The sequence below is a fragment of the Elgaria multicarinata genome, chromosome 4 (assembly GCF_023053635.1).
Source record: "Elgaria multicarinata webbii isolate HBS135686 ecotype San Diego chromosome 4, rElgMul1.1.pri, whole genome shotgun sequence".
In the NCBI taxonomy this organism is placed as follows: domain Eukaryota; kingdom Metazoa; phylum Chordata; class Lepidosauria; order Squamata; family Anguidae; genus Elgaria; species Elgaria multicarinata.
In genome coordinates, this window is record NC_086174.1 from 79930894 (window position 1) to 79955270 (window position 24377).

Consider the following 24377-nt stretch of genomic DNA (forward strand, 5'->3'; position numbering starts at 1 on the left):
TTATTTAAGCCTTGGTGGCTTATTGTGATCGTGTGAAACAGGCCATTATGTGTTGGGGAGGGGAGGGGAGCATGATGAGTCCAAAATGTTCAGAGTCCATCTTTTCCTGCAAACCAATTCCCTGCTCAAAATCCTTTCTCAGCTGCTTGTTTCCCCTCATGGAATCCCAGGTCCATATTTGCAAGGGTAAACTGTTAAGTACCTCCTGCTCCTCTGTTCAAAATCACAGCCAGCCAAAGCTGCCTTTTTATTAAAAAGAATATAAGTTACGGCTTCATACTTCTGCTTATAGAAGAGGTGGGCACCACCCTCCAGAAGCTTTGCCCTACAACTCCCCACCAGCCCCAGCCAGCACAGCCAATGGGGAGAGATCATGGGAGTTGACACCCTCCAGATGTTTTTGCCTGCAAGCTCCCCCACCCAGTTTATAATAAATATGTTAAGGGTATTTTTTTCCTTTCTTTTGCCTCTGTTATCCAGCTTGCATTTCTGAGGATCTCCAGTAAAACAGGGTGGTGAAAGATGACATGGCTCTGATCTTTGATCTTGCGTCGCTGGAGAAAATGGGCGTCTCGGCACACTTACTTAGGGTGATCCTCCTCTGGGGACGTTCTATGCATACATTTGTGCCACCTACCATGGTGAAATAGTAATAGTGCAGTCTTCCCCAACCAGGTGCCCGCCAGATATGTTGAACTTGAACTCCCAACATTCTCAGCCAGCATTGGTTGCGAGATGATAGGAATTTAAGTCTAACTCATGTAGAGGGTGCCAGGTTGGGGAAGGCTACAAAAATAGTGGGACACACAGGTAAGTCCTACTTTATTTCTTTATGTTATTTCTTTATTAAAACATGTATATCCCATCCTTTGAGGGCAAAAGCACTGCAACATTTAAGAAAATTACATATGTTTGATTATGAGTGATAATAAATTTCCATATGACATTGTTAATAAAGGTACTATCTAGGTTTATTTTTTTCCTTTTCTTTATTCTTGTTTTTTCTTATTGAAGTTCCTTTTTCAAGTTCTTATTGCTCACAAACCTTATTTATTTTTATTTATTTATTTATTTATTTTATTTTATTTTATTTATTTATTACATTTTTATACCGCCCAATAGCCGAAGCTCTCTGGGCGGTTCACAAAAAAAACCCTTGATTTTAATTATTGTATTGTTTGTATATAAAAGGACAAAAGACTGAATGTTACGATTTCCTGAAACAACAATAAAACAATGATCACTCAGGAAGACTGGGTCGCAAATTAAAACCAAAACATAAAATATTATCTGCCACATACAGTAAAAACCTGCTGGAATGAAACTGTTTTCAGAGACTGGCAAAAACCACGAAGGATGGGCTAACCATACTTCATGGGCAAGGTGTTTCCAAAACTGGGTGCAAGCACTAAGAAGCCCCTCTCTCTTGTTCTACTCATATATCCTTACATTCCAGATGGGACATGGAGAAGTGTCTCTCCTAATCATCATAGGGCGCAATCCTATGCATGTTTAGACAGAAAAAAGTCTTACAACTCTCAGTACGAAGTTGTAGGGCTTTTTTCTGTCTAAACATGTATAGGATTGCGCCCTTAGTATGAGTAGGATATGGAAAGAAGCAGTCCCTAATGAAGGGGAGGACACTTGATACAACTCCCATAATCCCTGACCATTGGCCATGCTGGCTAAGGCTAATGAGAGTTGCAGTCAAACCTCTGAAGAGCACCAGGTTGCCTACCCCTGCCTTAAAGTATCCTGGGCCTAAACCATTTAATGCTTGAAATTTAATCACCAATGCTAATAGAAAGTTGAAAGAAGTACTTACCTAAGAATCTGTGTAACGTAACCATGTCTAGCTGGAAATGGTGGATAAGCCCATGTACATTGAAGAGGTGGCAAAGCAAGGTTACCAGGCTGTTTCCTGAAAGAACAGAAGGACTCATATTAACTCAATAATAATCCCCTAATGAGTGCTGTAGCAGTTTGTCAATGATTTAATTAGCAACCTTGTTAATTCTGATACTGTCTTATCTCACTTGCTTTGCCCATGGCTAACTGTATATATGAGTTATTTGCACGTAATAAGGTTGATCAGCATGGATGATACCCATAGAAGAATTCAGCATGGCAGTATCACTCATGGCCCTAAAAGAAATCAGGCATGCAGGATCCATGGCCCTGAAATTATTTTTTTCTACTTCTCCATGATATAAAAATGGAGCTTAGCATAGGGGTGTTGAACATCTTCCAGCCAGAGAGCCGAATTCAATTTAGGAGGAGCTTTCAGGGGCTGCATTCCAGTGGTGGGCGTGCCAAAGTCAGGGCCAAAAATACCAGCGTATTTTAGCTTAGAGGTCTTATGGCTAGGCATTTCAACCTTTGAGGAAGCGGGAAAATGGGGCAAAAGCCAAGAAATCGCAAAACGACCGGCTGTCGGGAGAAAAGGGGTGGAGCATCAGCCTGGTCTCTGAAAACTGTACTGTCTGGAAACGGCACATTGCAAGGAAAGATGGGTAATGTCTGTGGTTTGGACAACTTATCCACTATTTTTGTGAACCGCCCAGGGAGCTTCAGCTGTTGGGCGGTACAAAAATGCAAATACTACTACTACTACTAATAATAATAATATCAATCTTCTTATTGAAGAAAGTCCTGTGAAGCTCAGAAGAACAATATAGGTTCCTAACTAAGCCTGGACTGAAATTCCACCCAATTTTCTGAAAATAGCCCTCTGTGGAAAAGGCAGCTGATTTTCTACTGATTTGTTGCAGGTTGTGGAGCGGGGGGAGTGTCTCTGAGAGTTTCAGGGAGGGTTGTGTTTACCTAAGCTCTTGAGGTGGCTGAAGGCTTTCCATTCCCCCACCCCGACCCATCCTTTTAAAACTTGCTCTGAAAAGCCCCATGTCACTCACAGAGGCTCAAGGCAGTCTCTGCAGTTTTCACCAGCTACATTTTCTAGAATGCTTTGGCAACTACACAATATGGCATCATGCCATTCCCAAGGCATTCCCATGTGGCCAGCAGAAGCCATGGAGAAAGTGTCATGCGACTTCCTGTCAACTGCATTTCCCAGAATGCCATGGGAGCAATTCTATGCTAGGTGGTGTGATGTCACTCCCACAGCATTCTGGGAGTGACTCCCAGCAGCCTAATAAAGTTAAGTGGTAACCCCCACCACAAAAGTTTTGGGAAATTTACCCCTCCACACACTATTTTTCAGGGGGACTCATTTCACCCCTCACCATCACACAATATATATTATTGCATTTATATCTCACCCTTTTTCCTCCGAGGAACCCAAGGCGGTGTACATAATCCTCCTCCTCTCCATTTTATCCTCACAACAACAACCCTGTGAGGTGGGTTGGGCTGAGAGTGTGTGACTGGCCCAAAGTCACCCAGTGGGTTTCCATGGCTGAGTGGGGACTAATTATGCCTAAAACGGAATTTGCCTTTTTCACAGCACACGAGGATGACATTTTAAGTGAGTTATCCACCACAATTCCAAGATCTTTTTCTTGGTCAGTCACTGTTAGCTCAACTTCACTGCTTATATGTGAAGTTGGGATTTTTAGCCTCATTGAACTTGATGTTAGTTAGTTTTACTAACCTAGTAAGTAAAAAAATCAATAGCATCACTATCTGACAGAGATTTCATGACGTTTGTTTGTTTTGCAACTTACCATTTGTCAAGCGGTCAAACAAGAAAATGTCAAAATCCCACATTCCCACTTTGGATAGCATGTGCTGCAAATATAAATATGAAATGCAGAATGACTGTGTGCAAACTAAAATTTAAACAGTTTTACATTAAACAGTGCTTTACATTAAAATCAGGGTCAGTATTGAGTAGTTCGTTTGTCAAGTTGATCATTAAGGTCTCTTCCAACTTTCTCCACAAAATCTGAAGAACTCTGTTTTGGACAGAGTAACCCAAATACTGACATGCATTGGATAGAAATATATAACTTCAAGTGAAGAATCCACTTGCTAAGCTAATTATGGTGGCAGGCTCTTTCTGCTCTGGTGAGTGCATGAAGTAATAACGAGAAGTAGACTCTAGCCTCTTAAAACCTATTCCCCCAAAGAAGTTGTTAGTTTTTAAAGTGCTGCAGAACTCCTTGAAACACTGGTCGTTCATCTTTGCAATAAATTTTCTTTGACAAAAAATTGAAATAACCACCTTTCTGATCAAATCCCATACTTTGCCACATTTTGTGGTTTTACAAGTCAAGTTGGTCATTCTCTCCTCTCCCCTTCATTTATTCGCATCTCTGATTTGGGGCAATTCCTGCTTCCCTTATAAGCTCCCCCGCTAGGTCCCATCACACATTGTTCAGAGAGTGCCCTTGACCCTCTGGAGAGACTTTTGGAGAGGGAAAAGGGGATAGGAAACTTCTCTGCTGTGAACTTTCTTAAAGATCCAAGACCATGTATCTAAGGGCCTTGCTAGACCTGTGTGATAATCCGGAGGAGACGAGGGGAGATCTCGCGTTAGGAATAATGCGAGATCTCGCCCTTATTCAGACGGGAGCCGTGACGAGCTCTGGAGGAGAGCCGTCGTGGACGCCATTTTTTTTTAAAGCGGCAGGAGCCACAAAAGGTAAGTAGGGTTTTTTGTTTTTTTAATTCTCCATCCTCGTCCGTCCCCCCACCCACAAAGTCTGATCCCCCCATGTCCCCACCATAGATTTACTCGGGAGTAAATCCGGTAGCCGGGAAAAGCGGCGGACCTGGCTACACACCCGCGGTCCTGGCCTCAGCCCGACTTGAGGTCGGGATCACAGGAAGAACTGCGCTACCAGCGGTTCCTGTTAGCGCGGTGCCAGGGCGGCATGACCCCTACCTGAGGCCGGGATCCCCTGTGCATCATTTGGACGCATAGGGATGAGCACGGTCCTCGCACCGGGCTAATGCCTGGTCTAGCAAGGCCCTAACATTAGGTTCCTTAGTGTTAAATGCAATCCAGTAAATTTCAGTTAACCGTAGCTTCCCATTCCATTACACTTGAACCAGGAAGCTCATGCAGATCCTAGATGAATAAACCAGGATTATATAATCTGAACATGGCCTGCTTTAAGAATTGAGTTTGTTAAAGGTGCTTCTTACCCTTGCTTGCCCAAGGTAGTCTTCATCCAGCAAGTACAGTGAATCTTGTGGTACAATTCCACGCAATAGCCTCGATGCATGGAAATAACGCTGGAAGCTTAATAGTCTTTTTACTTTTTTCTTCGTTCCAATTTCTCCAGAATAAATGGTATCTGTGTGGGTGGGGGGGATAGGCACAAAGATCTTCACTAAACCAACAAGCTAGAACTCAACGAAGGCCAAATCTTGACTGCCTATTTTAAAAATGTGCAAATGATAAACCTGTGGTTGTTCTCCCCATCCACCCACTGAAATCAGATGTGTTTCTAGCACCACATTCTGTTGTCCCAAGGGCAACAACAAAACAAGCGATAAACTCTTGAAGACACAGAGCATCAAAGTAGGGTTGCTTCAACATTTTCAACGGGCAAAACAAACTTAATGCTAAAAAGAATTATTTAAGTTTATCCTCATGAGATTTCAATGAAAAATAAAACACAGAAGAGATGTGGAACAGCAGTGTGATCCGTAACACCCTGTGCCTGCAACCAGCATTAATGTTTTATAGAATGATGTGTTAGGGAATATTAGGTAAACCTCTCTCCCACTTCATATTGGCAGAAGAGCAGTGTTTTGCCTTTTATTGGGGAGGCTGGAAGAGAAAAACTACACCCATCCTCAAACATAATGAAGCATCTTCTGCAGCCATAATTGTGTAAATAACAGAAGTTTGCACAGTGGCTTTAAAATAAACATTATTTTCAGAAGCAAAACTTGATGGTTTTCTTGGTTCATATTTATAGTTCTAAATATCCAATTTACTTGAAGAGACCCCAAACTGAGCCAGAAAGTATAACAGATCATTCCACAAAGGAATCAATTACTTCTGACTGACTTGAACCTAGCTTAGATTTTGATTGGCCCACAGCTGCCTCTGCTTGTGAGTTTATTCTCTGAACAAGCCTTTTTCCCCCATCTTCAAATCCAGTTCAGAAATCCCACTGAAAATTAGACCAACCAACCAACCACTGACCACCATTGGAAAAGCCATTGTTTTTCCAGCCAACCACTAGACAAGAATTTACTCCACCAAATGCCCTGAAAAACCCACTAAATTTAGTGGGGAAATCACCAAAAGTATCACAATTGTGACCATCTGGGAAACCCCAGGAAAGCTAGATTGGGACCCTGGGCCTGAGGTTCTCCACCTCTGCTCTAAGGGTTCAGTGAATTGTCCTATCAGTACAAGTGCAGTATTAAATGCAATGATTGATTATCATGTAAGGGACTTTAAGATTGAGGCTGTCTCTACACAAGCGATTTATTGTATGCTTGGGATTGGCCACCCATGGATGTTTGTGGGTCCATTACATGATGTCATCAACCTCTAAGACACTTCCCGCACCTTCTCCGAGTAATACCGTTCTAAACCCACCCACCCTGGACATCCCGATTCTTCTGAAATATCGCAGGCTGCACTACAAAGCACCCACTACAAGGCGCTGTCCCATTTAAGTATACAAGCACCGAGAGGAGGGGAATTTTTCAATTACAGATCATGTGGTTAGGAATTCAAACCCCATGGTTGGCCCTCCCTGCCCATGTAATGAAGTCCCATTACAATTGTGCAAAAGAAGCAAGAAGCACAAAGCCCTGGTAAGGCAACATGATTTCCCATTAAAGTAGAGACACCCTGAGAGTCTTCACCTAGAATTAATAGTGAGTTGTTTTTAAAGTGTAAATATGACTGATTGCAGAGCAAGTGAAAGGAAATAGCCCTTCTTCTCCTGTTCCTGTCCCCCCTTAAGGAAAATGAACATAACCTGTAATAACAGAAAACCCTATTTTTCATTTATCATCTTAATGGCCCTTTTGCTTTGTCTTTTCTCTTCCTTGTGTCAGTTGGAAAATCTCCTCAATGTTATCATTAGAATGCCTTTTTCCTTGGAACAGAAGGTCAGGTAACAATTGAACAACTCATCACTTGCTTTAAAGGCAGTGTGTATTTGTGTGTGTGTATATATAAAAACATATATAGAAATCGGAATGACTAGTCAGATCTGTGTGGAGGTAATGTCCAAGTAATATAAAACATTTTTATAGGATTAAAAAATAATTCTTTACTATGTTTGCAACCTAACACTGGAACATTATTTTAGTGAATAAAAATATCTCAACAGGTTGGGATTTTTGCCCCCCAAATAATAGGAATTGAAGCTACTTTCAATAATGGTTTTAACTGTTCAAAATGCTGGTGAGAATTTGAAAAAAAATAAGGCACATTTATCTTAGCAGTATTCTTTTAATAAAGTTCAAGAATTCCATAACTATGTCCTCTTTCATGTTATTTCAGTTTTTTCTGTACATCTAGCCCAATGCATCACCACATATTTTAATGTAAGCAAATTAAGATTCAGTTCGTTAGAGGGTTTGAACATAAAATTAGTCAGGACTAACTTAAGTCCCATTCATTTCAATGGGTCTACTCTAAGTAGGGCCAGCATCGGATACAACCCCATTTGACTACAATTTTATTGATTATTTATTTATTTATTTATTACATTTTTGTACCGCCCAATTGCCGAAGCTCTCTGGGCGGTTCACAAAAATTAAAACCATTATAAAACAACCAATAGTCTAAAAACACAAATACAAAATACAGTATAAAACGCACAACCAGGATAAAACCACGCAGCATAAATTGATATAAGATTAAAATACAGAATTAGAACAGTAAAATTTAAATTTAAGTTAAAATTAAGTGTTAAAATACTGAGAGAATAAAAAGGTCTTCAGCTGGCGACGAAAGGAGTACACTGTAGGTGCCAGGAGGACCTCTCTGGGGAGCTCATTCCACATCCGGGGTGCCACAGCGGAGAAAGCCCTCCTCTGGTATTGATCAGCAAATCAAGAAATCAGAATCTGAAATCTGAAAATTGTACTGGAGTTTTGTCAACGTTTCTTTTATAGCTATTGGTGGTGAGTGAGTTTTCTGAAAAAATCCAGTGGTGCATGTAGATGAATTTGATGCTGAGTATCAATTTCAGTGCTTCCAATCCCTGCAGCTTGCAGTATGCAGTGTCCTTCAGCCTGTTCGGATAACTAAGTCTATATTGCTGTTAGGCACCAGGAGAGTGCAGACTGCACTTGTAATGGAGCGCATGGGAGTGTTGTTGGGAGAAGATGTCCGCCTTTCCCCAGGGCACTTTTCCCACCTCAGTTGGGAGTACACTAGCGTTCAGACATAAGGGAAGGCAACCTCTCCTTCCCCAGTTATCTGGAAGCACACCAGAAACAATATATTTGAAGTGCACATTGCTGTCTTAGAATAGCCTGTTTCGTCTAACTTGGTAGAATTTAGCATTACTATATCTTTTTGTGAGGAACTTCTAAAGCAGCAGTGGCCAACATTGCTCATTTTTGTCAATGAGTCTCAAGTCATGTCGAAGGTATAGGACTTGCTATACCAGAGCAAGGGCCGACTCAAGACATTTGGGAGCTGAAACGCAAATATCCAAATAATAGTTCCCCAGTAACACCACTTTCTCCAGCCCCATACTCATTAGTGTGAAGCACAATCTACCAGGAAGCTTGGAATCTGAAAACGTAACACAGGCATGATCTACACTACTGCTTTACAGTGCTTTATAACAGTTTTGACAACTGTTGGGGCCCAGGACACACTGCATATAATGTTTTCAAAACTGTTGCTTTAAAGCAGTCGTGTAGATCCAGCCCCAGGAATTAGACTTGTGTAGTTGCTAGTCAAGTGAAATCAACTTCCTAATGTTACATTTTTGGATATGGATGTAACTTTGCAGGAGAGCCTTGCGTAACTTGTTTAAAAAAATAATAATGAATGCAGGTCTTGTTATCCTCTGCTTATGTTTATTGATAGTGGAATAGAGTGGAGGCTGGTTGCTCCGGTTTCGATGGGGCTGTGAATCCATTCAGGGTTTAAGTCAGAACCAGCCAGAACTCCAAGGTACTGAGATAGGGTTCAGCACCATGGATAGCTCCATTAGAGTTCTGACTGAAACCCAGAATGGATTTACAGCCCCATCAAAATCAGAGCCACCAGCCTCCACTGGTGGAGAAGGTTGGTATTGTTCCCAAATCAAAGCCCTTTGTTGGGCTTCAGGTTCTGATGCTTAGTAACAAGTTCCCAGTAAGGATTATCCATGAGAGAAAGCATGTCCAATTCTCTGCAAGCCAGGCTGTGATTCACCAGTCCCACCGCAACGGCGCTGCATGGAATTCCCTCTTGTTCTTAATTAAGGGGATCAAGAAATGTGCTGTATCGGTCATTGACAGGCTACATCATATGATAATGAAAGCTAATTTTAATCACCACACATGAGTCACTGAAAGGATCTGCTTCACTGACTCACTGAGCAACTTAGTCAATCAGAGAATTAAATTATTGCTGCCTTCCCAGGAAAATCCTTTTTGAAAGCCAAGCCAGGCAAGTCTCCAATAAAAGGAAAAGTGAGTGAAATAAATATCTGATACGGGCGCACTCCAAGGGCATGTCTACCCAAAGGGTTTGCCCCGCATCTACATGACACAGCTGCCATTGTGAAGCCATCCGGGGGCAAATCCTGGAAAGCCTGCTCCCCAAAAGTCAGGCACCTTCTTCTTCTTCTTCTTCTTCTTCTTCTTCTTCTTCTTCTTCTTCTTCTTCTTCTTCTTATTATTATTATTATTATTATTATTATTATTATTATTATTATTATTATTTTATATAGCACCAACAATGTACTTGGTGCTGTACAAAATATACAAATAAAACAGCAATACCCTGCCTAGAGGCTTGCAACCTAAAATCACATTAAAACATATGAAGGGGGAAAGGGATTCACAAAACAGAAATAAGAGAATAATCATAGTAATAGGAACAGTAAATCAAGCTAAAATACCAAAAAGCTATTGAAAACAAATGAGTTTTCAAACGCATTTTAAAATCTACAATGGAACTTGTGGTACGTAGTTGCTCTGGAAGAGCATTCCAAGCAAACGGGGAAGCCAGAGAGAATGGGCGAAGCCGGGCAAGAGAGATAGAGACTCTTGGGCGGGAGAGCAACATAATATTTGAAGAACGGAGGGTACGAAGGGGATGGTAGAGTGAAATGAGAGAGGAAAGGTAAGGAGGTGCAAGACCATGACACGCTTTGAATGTCAGCAAAAGAAGCTTATACTGAATTCTGAATGGGGTCGGAAGCCAATGAAGAGATTTCAACAAAGGAGAAACATGGTCAAAACGACAAGCCAAGAAAATAATCACTTTGCCCGACTTTTTTGGCAGCGGAGCCCATGGCACCCCCTGTGCCTGTAAAAGTAACAAACAAACAAACAGGGGGGAGGAGAGGGAAGGGTCTGTTCCTCCCTCTATTTTAAAGTTTTTTTTTATCTGTATCTCCGCAGCTGCACAGATACAGATAATAAAAAGAAAAAGAAATGGGGGCGGGGGAGGAACGGGCAGCCAGAGTGAGGAGAGGAGATGTGGTTTACCCTGAGTCCCTGCCCCCTCTTCTCATGTCCTCCCTCTGGCTGCCCGTTCCTCCCTCCCATTTCTTTTTACTTTTATTATCTGTAACTGCACAGCTGTGGCAACGCAGATAATAAAATAAAAAGGTGGGGAGGAACGGCCTCATTCCTCTCCTCCCCCCGTTTTTGTTTTTACTTTTACTTTTAAATATTGGGAAAGTTCGCACTTGCATTCCTTCCCGTGCAGATGTTGGGAAGGAATGCAAGTGCGGGCACATAGCATCTTGTGACGCCAAAGCACTGCTATAAAGACAGGGGCCATGTCTGAAATTTACACTTCATAGCGTACAGATTACCTGTTCTTCTGCAGATAGTATTACATGTCATTATATACACACACTACGCCTCTTACTTTGAGAAAATATAGACGACATAGAAGTGGAAAGCATTTCATATGTTGAAATGTGTTACGATATTAGTCTTCCCCATATGTCACACAGAGGGTCCAACTCCCTGGCATCATCTGACCTACAAGAGGGGGTTTGGGGGCAATGTGGCCCCCAGAAGCAAGAAGGTTTCCCAACCCCATCCTGCTGAAACTAAGCTGAAGAATTCAGAACTACATTGACACATATTATTCTCTTGTTAAGCTAAAATTTAAATTGTAAGTTCTTTGGGGCAGTGACTCTCTCTCTCTGCTTATGTTACAGTGTAAAATCAACTAAAACCAAGGCTTCCTTTGTAGTGTCTTGGAGCTACGGGATATCCTCCTTCAGGAAAAGGCGAAAGGATATCTTTGTCCCGCAGCTCCAGGGCCACCACTTGCCTGTTTTCAAGACATGTAAAAACTTTTCTATTCTGTTTAACCTTTGGGAACAAGACTCTTATATTGCTAATTGGTGATGGTGGTTTGTTTTTGTATGTTTTTAGGATGCTTGAACTGTTGCAGTTTCCTAAAACGTAAATTGCTTTGGGAATCCTTGCACAGAAAAGTGGCACATACCGTATTTCTTCAATTGTAAGACACACACTAATTTCAGTACCACCAACAGAAAAAAAAAACCTAAGACACACCCACGATTCTAAGACACCCCCCATTTTTAGAGATGTTTATATGGGGGGAAAATGTGTCTTAATAGGGTATATTAAGACATAATACATAAAAGTATTAAGTGATGTGTTCATTGATAGCGCAAGAACAACACAGCACAGGTTGATGCCCGTGACTCTTGTGTGACGGCAGGTATATACACAACTGCTGCTGTGCACAGGCAACTGCTAAACAACTGGTTCCTCAAGCTCATGAATCCCATTCTCCGTAAACATTGTTCAGAGTTCATGTACACATCAAAGATCAGGAAAGGAGTTTTTATCTGATGCTACAGCCCATGCAGATATGTAGGAACACAGAATATGAAAACAGTTCTTAATTTTTTTGGGGGTATGATCATTTGAATAATTTTTTTTTAAAAAAAATGTCTTTTTAAAAAAATCCCCTCTGAACCCATTTCCAAATAAGTGTCGTACTTACTATTGAGAAGACGAAAGTCTATAAATGGGTAGGAACCACGCCGTTCAGAGAGAACCACTGTCTGACCTCTCAGCCGTGCATCTCCTGTAAAACATGATCATCCAGTCAATATTAGAGACATAGCTCCTTCTTGGAGAAACATATTAAGCAACGAGACCAATGAAAGCAAAATAAGGATGTCCATCACTGGTTAAACCAGTTCTTTTACGGCTCGGAGTTCAACAGCATGGACAACTCCCTTTTCTTGAGTTGTGGCCTTTTCCCCAAACTCTGGGAACTTTTTTTTTGCACGATTTGTTTGGAAGGTTCTGAAATGTCTGCAAATTTCTGAACAACTTGCGCAAAATATGACCGAATTTCCACAAATTACACTGAATTTAGCCATAATTTGCACAAATTTGACCATAATTTGCACAAATTGCTGAGAAATTTGCACAAATTGCAGAACCTATACACCCAAAAGGTGTATAATTCCCAGAAAATCTGAAAATTGGCCTGACTTGCTGCAGATTGAGTCAGGCACTGCGGCGAGAACCAAAATGAAGTCTGGGTGACCAAGCCTAGGAAACCCATCCAACTCTACTCCCCAAATGGATTTCTATCCTTAAAGCAAAGTAATCTGTTTTTTAATGTCAAAGGGGGCACAGATCCTGGCGAAATTCACTTCTGTGCACCCCCTTTGGCCCTGTTCAGACAACACGCTAAACTAAGCTGCTTAACCACAAAATGGTTAATGGAATGCATAAACCTTAATGCATTCCATTAACCATTTTAAGCAACATGGTTTAGCGTGTTGCCTGAACGGGGCCTTTATCTATTTCCCCTTGTTGCAGTAAAGGCAGCCAACTTTACAACAGCGGGCAGAAATACACAATTTCCCCAGCCTTAGGGTAATTGCATTAGTCCCAACAGGGCCTTTAAGCTAGGGTGACCATATGAAAAGGAGGACAGGGTTCCTGTATCTTTAACAGTTGTATTGAAAAGGAAATTTCAGCAGGTATCATTTGTATATATGGGGAACCTGGTGAAATTTCTTCATCACAACAGTTAAAGCTGCAGGTGCCCTGCCCTCTTTTAAATCTGGACACTCTAGTATAGCTCCTGCAGCTTTAACTGTTGTGATGAAGAGGGAATTTCACCAGGTTCTCCATATATACAAATGACACCTGCTGAAATTCCTTTTTCTATGCAACTTTTAAAGATACAGGAGCCCTGTCCTCCTTTTCATATGGTCACCCTATTTAAGCCCCTCATTGACAGGGGGAAAATGTTTTTCCCCTTCTACTCTAATGGCAGCCGCCATTAGAGTGGAAGGAAGAACCCCTTCTCCTCCTCCACCCACCCACCCCCGCACCTATTGGGGCCTGCAAGCATTAAGAGGCCCTTTCAGGCCCCAATGGGCATGGCAGGGGGGAGGAAAAGCGCATGTTCAGAGGTTCCAGAAAGTGTGCAATTCCCCCAACATGCTAAATTCTCCTACTTTCTGGAGGTCCCAGACGTGTACATCAGGAAGTGCTCCAGGCTTGTACAGGCTTGGCTGGAACTGGGCTGGACAAGCGGTGCTCAGCAAGCTTGTGGGGCCCCTAACCCTAAAAGAGAATTTGGAGTTGTGATGGCTAATGTCCCATTGTGCAGCAGCTGTGAAAAAGGGCAAATTCCATGTTGGCCATAATTAGAAAAAAATGAAAATAAAATTGCTACTAACATACTGCCTTACACAAATCTAAGGTGTAAAGTTTTGATCACTGCAGCTAAAAAGGGATACTGAAGAGTTGGAAAAAATGCAGAAGAGGGCAACCAAAATGATCAAGGGGCTGGAGCAATTCCTTCAGGAGTAAAGCTTACATCTGGGACTGTTTAGGTTATAAAAAAGGCGGGTATGGGGAGTTTTGATAGATAAGTACAAAATTATGCATGATGTGGAAAAAGTGGATAGGGAGAAGTTTTTCTCCTTTTCTCATAATACTAGATTCTAGCCCAAAAAATCAGAAATAACTTTCTAAACAAAGTCTGTGTAGATTGTAAGGGGGACCATTTGATTTAACAGTTTTGTATAAACTATCATCAGAGATCCCACCTATCTGATAGTGCCAGATATTGACTGCTAGCATTTTGGGTTATAATATAATCACTGAAATTATTCTTGTGATTTTGGCATGTATCGTGATAGCAAAGGGTGGGTGCTGCAGACAAATGGAGCACCCCTAGAGTGACCCACTGACTGACTCCTTGGTTGAGAAAGGATTGTACCTCAAATATTTTGAATATTTTAAAAAATGTGTGTTGCTATATGTGAGCAATTCTGTATTTTGTAATGGTCTTTGTGCTACAAACAAATAAACTATTCATTCATAATACTAGAATCTGGGGTCATCCCATGAAGCTGATTGGTGGGATATTCATGACAGAAAAAAGGAAGTATTTCTCCATACAGCTCGGAGTTTAACTATGGAATTTGCTACCATGAGTTGTAGTGATGGCCACCAACTTTGATGGCTTTAAAAAGACAAATTTATGTAGGATGAGGGCACAATCCCATGCATGTTTAGACAGAAAAAAAGTCCTATAACTCCGAGCAAATACTGGGAGTTTTAGGACTTTTTCCTGTGTACACATGCATAGGATTGTGCCCTTATTAATGGCTACTAGTCATGATGGCTATATGCTACCTCCAGTATTGGTGGTAGGATGGTTCTGTATACCAGTTGCTGAGGAACATGAGCAAGATCATAGCAGTTTCCCCACTGTTCTTCTTATTTAGTTTGTGGGTATCCATTCTTCTTTCTGCAGTGCTAGAGTATATATGTTAGTAAAACAAAAACACCTCCTGCCCAGTCAAACAACCTGGCCAAAGGGAAATCTGACCATGGTGAGTTCCCATGTCCCTGTACTGTGTTCCAGATGGCCACTGACTGTGCATATGGAAACTCATTAAGCAATAAATGCAAATCATATGGTGAGAACTTGCAGGAGTTACAGCCCAGGTGAAGTCATCTTCAATAACATCTCCATGGCAACAATAATATGTTCTCTGGACTTCAGATTTCTTAGATCTGATCGTAGCATCATTAATTCTAGGAACCCAGTCCGCATTTTAGGCTTCCTTGTGTGTGCTCCACCTTCCTGTCTCATTCCTTCAAACCAAAACAGAATGGTTATAAATTCAAGTATTCATCCTTTTCCTTGTAAACCTTCTCCTCTGGTTTAAAGGAGGGTTCTGAAGGAAAAGAGAAGGAAGCGATGATATTGCACATCCAAGAGCATTGATCCAGAGGCTAAAGCAAAACAAACAGAGCAAAGAGAAATAGAAAAGCCCCTACCCACCCCAACTCTCCTTCTTTATTTGTCAAGCTGAAGTCAAAAGATACCACTCCGGAATGTTTAATGTTACGAACAGCGAAATCTTTGTCAGAGCCAACTGCTAGGCCACTAGGTGTCCCAGAGGAGACATTTTTTGGATTAATCTGTTGTCCACTTGGCGTCTTACTTTGTCTCTGTTTAATAAAAGTCTGTGCTAGGTGACAGTGCTTTTGTTTTTAATATGGCTTATTATGTAACTGTCAGGGAGTATGAATACTTTGATGACAGCTTACCATTACTGGTACATCAATGAAACAACACACACACAGCTGGCTACAACTGAGGGTGTCAAGGTCAATGTGGGACATGGGAGAAAGGAGCAAGAGAATCATCAGTTAAGAGCAGAGCTAAGGAATGTATTTTCCCAAAACCTTGCTGTACATGCGTGCAAAAAAGAAAAGGGAAAAAAAGAATGAAGAAAAACTACTCTGATCTATCACCGAGACCGTATGTGTAGCAACACATGTGTATACATGGCTTAGTTGTAGTGGTGGTGCAACAAGGTGCTACATGGCCAAAAAAAGAGAAAGGAAAAGAAATGCTCACATTCAAGTGGGGAAAGGCAGGAGGCCTGACCTGAAATCTACAAGACACTCCCCTTGACCCCTTCCAATTTTAACTACAGCTGTGGACAAGTGGCCTCTCAAAATTCTTCACCCTATTTGTGGGTAGAGAAATTGGGAGGACCATTTCACTGAATTTCTCCAGGGGGAGGAGAAATTCTCCAACAAGGTGATGACTGTACAGTGAAAAAGAGGACACTCATGCACACTCCTCAGTCATCTCATAAGTAAGGTATCCACAAGAACCCTGAACCAAACCTAGGAGAATTTCTCTGAAATGTCTTCTCCTCTGAATTTCTCTTCAAAAGCAATTTATTTTCTGTCAAATTGAATGAGGATGGTCAAAATTTTCATGGGAGAAATTTTTGGCACAAAACTAATTTTAACTTAGCCCCCTTTAGCCTTCTAACAAACAGAATCTAAAGGGGGGCATCACAAAAGAGAAAGACACTGAAATCTGCTCTTGAGGGTTGTAGCATGGAGGACTGGAGGAAGAGGAAGACAAGTGGAAGTCTGGTTGTGCGGAGCAAAAGGTTGGATGCAGCCCATACTTCATAAACTAAGCAAACATAACATTTGAAAGGCTAACTATGTGCTTGAACTCACAATAATGGCCACAGCTGTGTGTATTCCTCACACGTGCAGAATTAGGCGTTCTGAAAACATTGCACTACTTTTTCTTTTTTAAAAAAGCAAGGACATAATCCAGTAACAGAAAACACTTTGAAGTTGCACTGGCTTTTAAGAAAGCAATGCAAACACCCGTTCCATAGTGCAATCTTATACATGTCTTCTCAGAAGTAAGCTCCACTTAGTTCAAGGGGGCTTCTCCCAGGTAAGCAGTTTTAGGATTGCAGCATAAATCTTCTATTTAAATAAATGGAAATGAAAAGAGCATCAGGTTGGCTGGTTGTGCTGCAAATATCTATTTTTCGTACCTCAGAAAATGTGCTTGCATCTGGAAATCTGGTGCTGAAACAACAAATACAGGAGGTGGGGGCTCTGTAGGAATTCTGATAGGGATTATCCCCCAATATACTATATAGCTTCTTCCCCAGCCAATAATTAACAGAAGGAAAATAAAGTATTCCAAACAATAAACGAAATTAAGTTTCTGAGAACAAAGAATTTTGGTTACATTGTAGAGAATACAGAGTACATGCAGTCTGATATTGCTAAATTACTCACTTAGGAAAAGATAATACATAGTGTTGCTATGGCAACAATGCAGGCAGGGCCTTCACTGAAATATTCCCGAATTGTTTCATTACTGTAATGCATGTTATTAATTATGTAAATATTGGTTGATGACGCTTCACCTGCCTTGTAAAAATGCCTTTCACAAGAAGAACAATGTTCACATATACTGATACGCAGGGTGAAACTACACATTACGTTAATTGTGCTCTTTAAAAAGCATGCATCACTTTTCTTTCGAATGAAAGGCAGCTCCGGGGCCCCAATCCAGGACCATGCTTTGGATCCAGGCCCTGCTCTGTTTATCTGCTGAAAATCCTCTCCCTGCTGCTTTGGGCCCCCAAAGATGCTGTGCACGGTAAACTTCAGGGTATCTTTGCAGCACCCCAGCCACACAATTTGCAAGCAATTCTACCATCAGTGGACTCTGGTGACTCCGATGTCATTGGGGTGGTGAATCTGCTCCGGCTTTAAGTTAGAACCAGTCAGAACTCTAAAGGCGCTTTCCAAGCACCTTGGATAGATCTTTTAGAGTTCTGACTGGTTCTGACTGAAACCTAGAGCGGATTTATCACCCCACCAACATCAGTGCCGCCAGCCTCCACTGGATACCACTGATTCAGCTGCTAGTCATGCGGCAATCCTCATGCTTCAGGCAAACCAGAGGCTTGCCCGTTTTCTTTCTTTTCAAACCAGCCTTCCCCAACTGGGTGCCGTCCAGATATATTGGACTACAACAACCATAGACCCCAACCAGCATGCCCATGTTATTTCCAGGTAGACTTACTTCCAGTAGACATGCATAGGACTGCATTGTCAAGCAATCAAGAGCCTGTTGCTTTACTTTGGGTGGTCTAGGAAGGGGGGAAAGGGGGTCTTGTTTTTAAATATTGTTCCACTGTCTTGGGGAGACGGGATGCCTGATGTCACAATGTCGCAGATGTCACTATGTCACCTGCTAGGACTGAGACTGCTTAGTTCCTCCCTCACTGGTTTGCTCCCCTTCTCTCTCTCTCTCTCTCTCTCTCTCTCTCTCTGAATTCCTCCATTGCTGGAAGAAGTTGTGTTTGCTTTCTTTCACCTACCAGTGTTATAGAACATAAAATAGTCTGAACAAACTCTGTTTAAAACTATACGCTGTGCCTGCATTTCTATGCAAGAATATTGTGAGTACACTGCTGTCTTTTCTTCACTAAAGAAAGGTGTGGACTCTTTTTAGCCTTATACTGTGATTGCTCCTTCTGTTCTGCCTTTTGTTTTTCTCTGGTAACTGCCTTTCCATCAGGAGGCATCAATAGAAAATAATTCCCATTGCTGAGGCGGTGGGCCTTGGGGGAGGGAAAACAGGTCATATTTGGAGGATATGCGGTAGCTGTGACTCAGCCAGCACCTGGAGTCCAGCTGAGTGACTTTCTCCATGTAGAGAGAGACATGGAGCCCCTGGATGATGCCAGGGGGCAGGGCTTAGGGGATAGAGAAGGGGTTTGTAGGAAGGCCCGCTCCCTGACACCACCTGGCCCTCTTGATTGGCCCAAGGAGGTAATCCAGCCCCTGGGACCAATCCTGTTCCTCAACCCTGTGCTATTTCTTTTTGTTGCAAGAAGTTTTTTCTTTAAAAAAAAGTTTGAAATGGAACAGCCCATCCTACCTCCTTATTCTGACTGTTTGCAAATATTAGTTCAATGTTCCTGTAAGGAATGCCAGCCCAAAGCTGTGGTTTGTAGCAATATACTGGCCCATCAGCTGGTGTATATGCTATTCTGTGAACTTATTTGCTGATGCAGCAAGGCAGAATCAAACTGTTATTTTTTTGCTAATTTAGGCAATGGTGCCCTCCCCAGTTTCCTGAAGTATGCATGACTATCTTTTGTAAATGATGAACAAATGCCCAATTAAGAACTGTCCTGGAGATCATTTGTAGCTTGTAGCAAATGCACAGTCTTTCATCTGTGCTCATCGATTTTATGAGTCACACAACATATATTTTGCTCTATGATTGTGCGTTCAATGTAACTGTTCTTTGGCTCCAAGAAATAAAGGAAAACGAAATTGTTGCTCACCTTTATGTGTCATCAGTTTCACTATTTTGTATTCTCAAGAGATCAATGATGAATAAACTCAAAGAGAAATATGAGCTGCACATTTCAGTGATGAGTGTGCTATTGGCAATCAAATGGAACAAGATGGCATAGTGGCTTATTTCCCTAGCATTTTTGTACTGTTTTCTGTTCTGTCTCTAAGCTCCATCCGACAAGTGTTTAATTGAATGCTCGTTACTGGGCACTCACGGATGGTAGCTCACATGATATCGTCTGCCTCTTGCACGCTTTCAGCCCCTTCTGGTCTTCCAGAAAAACCTGAAAAACTACGAAATATTTTTTAAACCAAAGTTGCTGCTCTCTTCTGCTGTGTGTGGGAGAAGCAATGTGTTCACAATAAGGGACTGAATGGCCCTTGTGCACCTTGTTTACTTCCTGTTTGAAAACAGGAAGTAACTGAGTGTTCACAGAGAAGCGACACTAGCCAGCGTTCGTCAGCGTTTCTTCCAATGTGTGATGGAGCTGTCTGTCTGTCTGTCTCTCTGGCCTTAGCTAGACCTACCTTTTGTTTCTTCCCTATTTACACGTAAGGTGCGACGACCTCAGGAAGAGAGGCTTCACGCCCGCCATTTTTAAAGTTTCTAACACGACGGGAGCGCACGAACGCTTGTGCGCTGAAGGTTAGTGGGTTTTTTAAATTTAATTTGGTTTCCCCGCTCCCCCCACCCTAACCCCGATGGGCCCCCGTGCCACTCATTCCGCAATCTTGGGCTCAGCCTGAGACTGCGGAAAAAGCGGACCCAAAGGGGAGGGCTCCATCCCAGGGCAAGGGAGGGATGATCCTTACCTGATCTTGGGATCCCCTGTGTGTCATGTGGACGCACAGGGACAATTCCGGGATTCACCCCGGGATATAGCCTGGTCTAGCTAAGGCCTTTCTCTGTGTGTAATGCAAACTAATGCATCCCAATGCAAAGTAGATGCTGTAACATCTGGCCCCTTGCCAGCCTCCCTTGCAGATGTGTTACCATCACTGACATGATTGAGCCAGTTGGAAACCTAAACCAGGCCATCATTGATTTTGTTTATTCTTCCAAGTCCACCTGCATAGTAGGGATGGCGAGAAATGTGCTCTTGTCTTCTGGATTAGATCCCCTTTTTGTATCACAGGGATTTGTTTGTTTTGTAAACCCAAAGTCAGTGCTCAATGAAATTTGCATAATCTGAATATTTAGTTTGCAAGACTATGGTTGTGGTTTCTGTGGAAGTCTGAATATTTTGGCGATGGAGGAAAGAAAAATCATTGGCTTTGGAAAATACCACAGCAGTATGGGACTTGGTAGTAGGAGGTATAGAATGAGAGGGCATGTTACAGTGGGCACAGAAGTAACCTTGTGCAGGACTTTTAGCAATCTCTAAAAGCTTGGCACAAATCACCCTTTGATTTCTAAAAGAGCTGCAAGCCTTAATTGATTTAATCAGTAGATTAATCAAGTAAAGCTTTGCTTGTTTAATATAGTGGCAAATTTTAATCACTGGGGGGCATTTTAATCAGTAGGGCTGAGACTGACAGGAACATTTGCTGACTTTTTAAAACCGTTGTGACTCTTGTGAGTTCCTGCAATAAGAAATGAAACGGTAAACATCAAAGGACTCTTTTTTATATTGGGTGAAAAATGTCAAGTTATATCAAAATTCCTTCAGCACCCTCCAAAGAGACGCCTCTAAAGAGGTTTTGGTAATATTCAATTAAATAAATTAAAGGACATATGATTAATTTACTAAAATACTAAAAGGCAAATTGTGTCCTTCCAGAAACTTTGGCCTACAGCCCCACCATTGACTATGCTTGAGAGGGCTGATGGGAATTGTAGGCCAAAGTGCCTGGAGGCCCACCAGTTATCCACTCCTGCTATGGGCACACCTGCCATTTATCCTGGGGTGGTCATGAGGTCATCCCTGTGTGACCAAATGACACATATCTGATTCCAGGGTGAACCGGGGATGAGCGCTCAGTTCTCCCAGGATAGCTGGGACTGGTTTTTTTCCCATCCCCCCCCCCCCGCTGTCTTGGGACCATCCTGAGCTCCGCGGGCAGTGTGGCTTTCCCTCCCGGGGTCCTCCCTCTTCCCCACAATTATCAAAAGCTATTACAATTATATTTGATTCTTTAATACATATCAAGCTCTTTAAATTATATCCTCTTTGTTATATTTGTTATTATTTTCATACACCTTCAACAAAGAAGTACAAGAAACTTGTGTTTTCCATTTTTATTCCTTGCCTGTAGCTTGGGCCTTTAAAGTATGAATTTCAGTATTAATTAAATAATTGTTTTTAAGCATTTACTCAACGGGCTTTTAGCTTCATCATCCAGTTTCCCAAACTCTTCTTAAAATCGTATTTGGAAAAACAATGAGCAGGATGTATAAGGGCTTGGGCTGTGTGATGAAGGTTCAAGTTTTGCTTTTTCATAAACCGTTTTTTTTAAATTCCAAAACAGAGTAATCCCAGGGCAAGCCTTTTTGACAACTTTGTGCAAAGAAAGCATATAATAAAATGCAATCCTTAACTCATCATATCCTCATGCCATTTGTACAAAGTAGAATGTTTTCCCTCCTGATTATGTTGCCCTCAGTGTCCATGCTTCATAAAGTATAGGTCAGAGTTGGAAAAACAGTGAAGATATTTATTTTGGCAAGAAAATCCTGCAATCACGTCTCTGTCCTTTATTCCAACTCAGGCAGTAGTTCTCCTTGTGAACGTGTGCTTCCTCCCCTCTCCCCGTCAACCAGAGTTAGAACATTCATGCAAAACAGATGGATAGTATAAAACTTCTAGATGGAAACGCTTTGCAAATCTTGAAGTAATATAACCAACAGTTGGTCCTGTGCTAGATCTCTCAAACTGTGAGCTTGAATCCCTAAATATGTCTTTGGGAACAAGCCAGCATCCACTTCTAATATATAAAAACATATGTTTGTGCAATATTGAATGCGATTGTAGAATTATATGATTACTCAATATAGCCTATTTTAGCATGTGTAAACTTGTGTGAAATGTTGCACATGTTTGGCTGTATACAATGGCTTTTCAAAATTGTACTTTTTGCATTTTAGTAGGAGAAAAATATATATTCAAAAGCATATTTTTTAACGTGCCCAAAAGAATAATTAATAATTATTTCTGTGCTTCTGAATGTTTATAAATATTTAAAATATTTATTTATCAAATATCTTCTTGATTAGTATATAATAGAAATGTTTATCTATATAACTAAAAGGAAGTGTTTGTTTGTATGTCCTTGATGGACTTGAAAACCATACATTAGAATGCAGTGAAACTTTTAGGATTTGTTCTACCTCTATCTGGGATACTTTTAGGCATATAGTGAAAATTTCAACTGGCATTTTGAACCAAAAAGGTAGCAAATCAAAAGATATACTGCTTCATTATCATTTGAACGATTTCAGCCAAACTTTGCAACCTAATTCAGCACTGCAGCAAGTAGATTTTAACCATACAACATGCTTTTCATGTTTTTTAGATATAAAAAACCAACAAGCCCCAAATATTGGGGGACACACACACATATTAAACTTTTTTAAAAAAAGAAAAAGCACAGTTTGAAGCCAGGGAAGATTAGTAGGCTAAGTTATAGGCCTACCCCTTTCCCTCTGCTGTGGGCCAGCTCCATCTAATGGGGTGAGGTGTGCAGACCCGCCCTCAGAGGGCTATAAGGGTGGACCACGGCAGGGCTGTGCCTAAGGCTGCCAGCAGGTGTGCCTTCACTCTGACAGGGCGAGCACAATGCGTCCAACTCTGACAGCTGTGTCAGTTTGCTTGAAAGCTTCTCTGTATCACCCTAAGGCAATTCCAACCAGTGTGAAGACAGGTCGTTTCGCTAAGAGTCTATATATATATAAAAGGAAACCATACATCCAATTGTTATGAAACTTTTAGGATTTGTTCTCTCTATTCGGAATGGTTTTAGGCATAGGGAGAATTTGTCTGCCATCTTGAAACAAAATGACGGCCAATCAACATTTTTAAAGATTCACAGCTTCAATACCGTTTGATTGATTTCAACCAAACTTGGCATGATGATTCAACACTGCAGCAAGCAAAGTTTAACCATATGATTTCCTATAATCATAAAAAGAGGGAGTGCCTTTGTCTGTCTGTCCGTCATTGGCATAGCTCCAAAACCATGAAAACTAGACACCTAAAATGTGGCATGTATACTAAGGGGACCCTAGGAATGTGCATTTCAGTGTTATTTTGTTTTAAAAATCACATTATTATTATTATTATTATTATTATTATTATTATTATTATTATTATCTTAAGTGTGCCCATGTGGTTGAAGCCTGCAGTTAGATTTTCAGTCATCTGGGGCATACTTCACTAACTAGCATATAGCTTTGCATTCCATACAGTTTGAAGCCACAACAGATTAGTAGATCGAGGAACACAGTTATACGCCTGACCCTCCCCCTGCTATGAGCCAACCCCTTTCAGGGACAGACCCCTCTCTCAGGGGGGTATAGGGGTAGACCATGGCAGGGGCCATGCCTAGAGGTGCCAGCAAGCATGCGTTCACTCAGCATGGGCACAATGTGTCCAACTCTGACAGCTATGCAAGTTTCCTTGAAGGCTTCAGTGTATCAGCATAAGGGCTATTCCCAGTTGTGTGAAGCTGGGTCCTTTCACTAGTATATAGATATAGATCATGCTGTTGTTTAACAGTATTAAAACCAAAGCAGTGCCTCAATTGGAACCCTGTGTAAGCCACTCCAAGCTTTCTAAAGGAAGTTAGCCATGTAATAAACACACACACTTTCACAATATAAAATGGTTATAAACCTCCCACTTCAAAATAATGAGAGTATGTCAACCTGCCTCAACCTGATGACCTCCAGATGTGTTAGAGTACAAGTCCCATCATCCCCAACCAGCAGCCATAATGGCTGGAGATTATGGGAGTTCAAACCTCATGCATCTGCAAGGCACCATGTTGGGGAAAGCTGAAGTATGTGATATAGGTATATGAAATAAACGTGTAATTTGGAAATGATATATGGAATGTTTATAATTTGAATCAGAAAATCA

The 24377-nt window shown here is 41.5% G+C and overlaps 1 protein-coding gene across 3 annotated transcripts in view; it reads right to left on the minus strand.

Annotated features, from left to right (window-relative positions):
* PDE7B (phosphodiesterase 7B) overlaps positions 1-24377 on the minus strand; it is a 167237-nt gene that overhangs the window by 37113 nt on the left and 105747 nt on the right. For all 3 annotated transcript variants that reach the window (XM_063124637.1, XM_063124635.1, XM_063124634.1), the window contains 4 exons: positions 12107-12190; positions 5110-5261; positions 3684-3747; positions 1826-1921 (listed from right to left, as the gene is read on the minus strand). In XM_063124637.1, coding sequence (XP_062980707.1) covers positions 1826-1921; positions 3684-3747; positions 5110-5261; positions 12107-12190 — 396 coding nt within the window. The remainder of the gene's footprint in view (positions 1-1825; positions 1922-3683; positions 3748-5109; positions 5262-12106; positions 12191-24377) is intronic.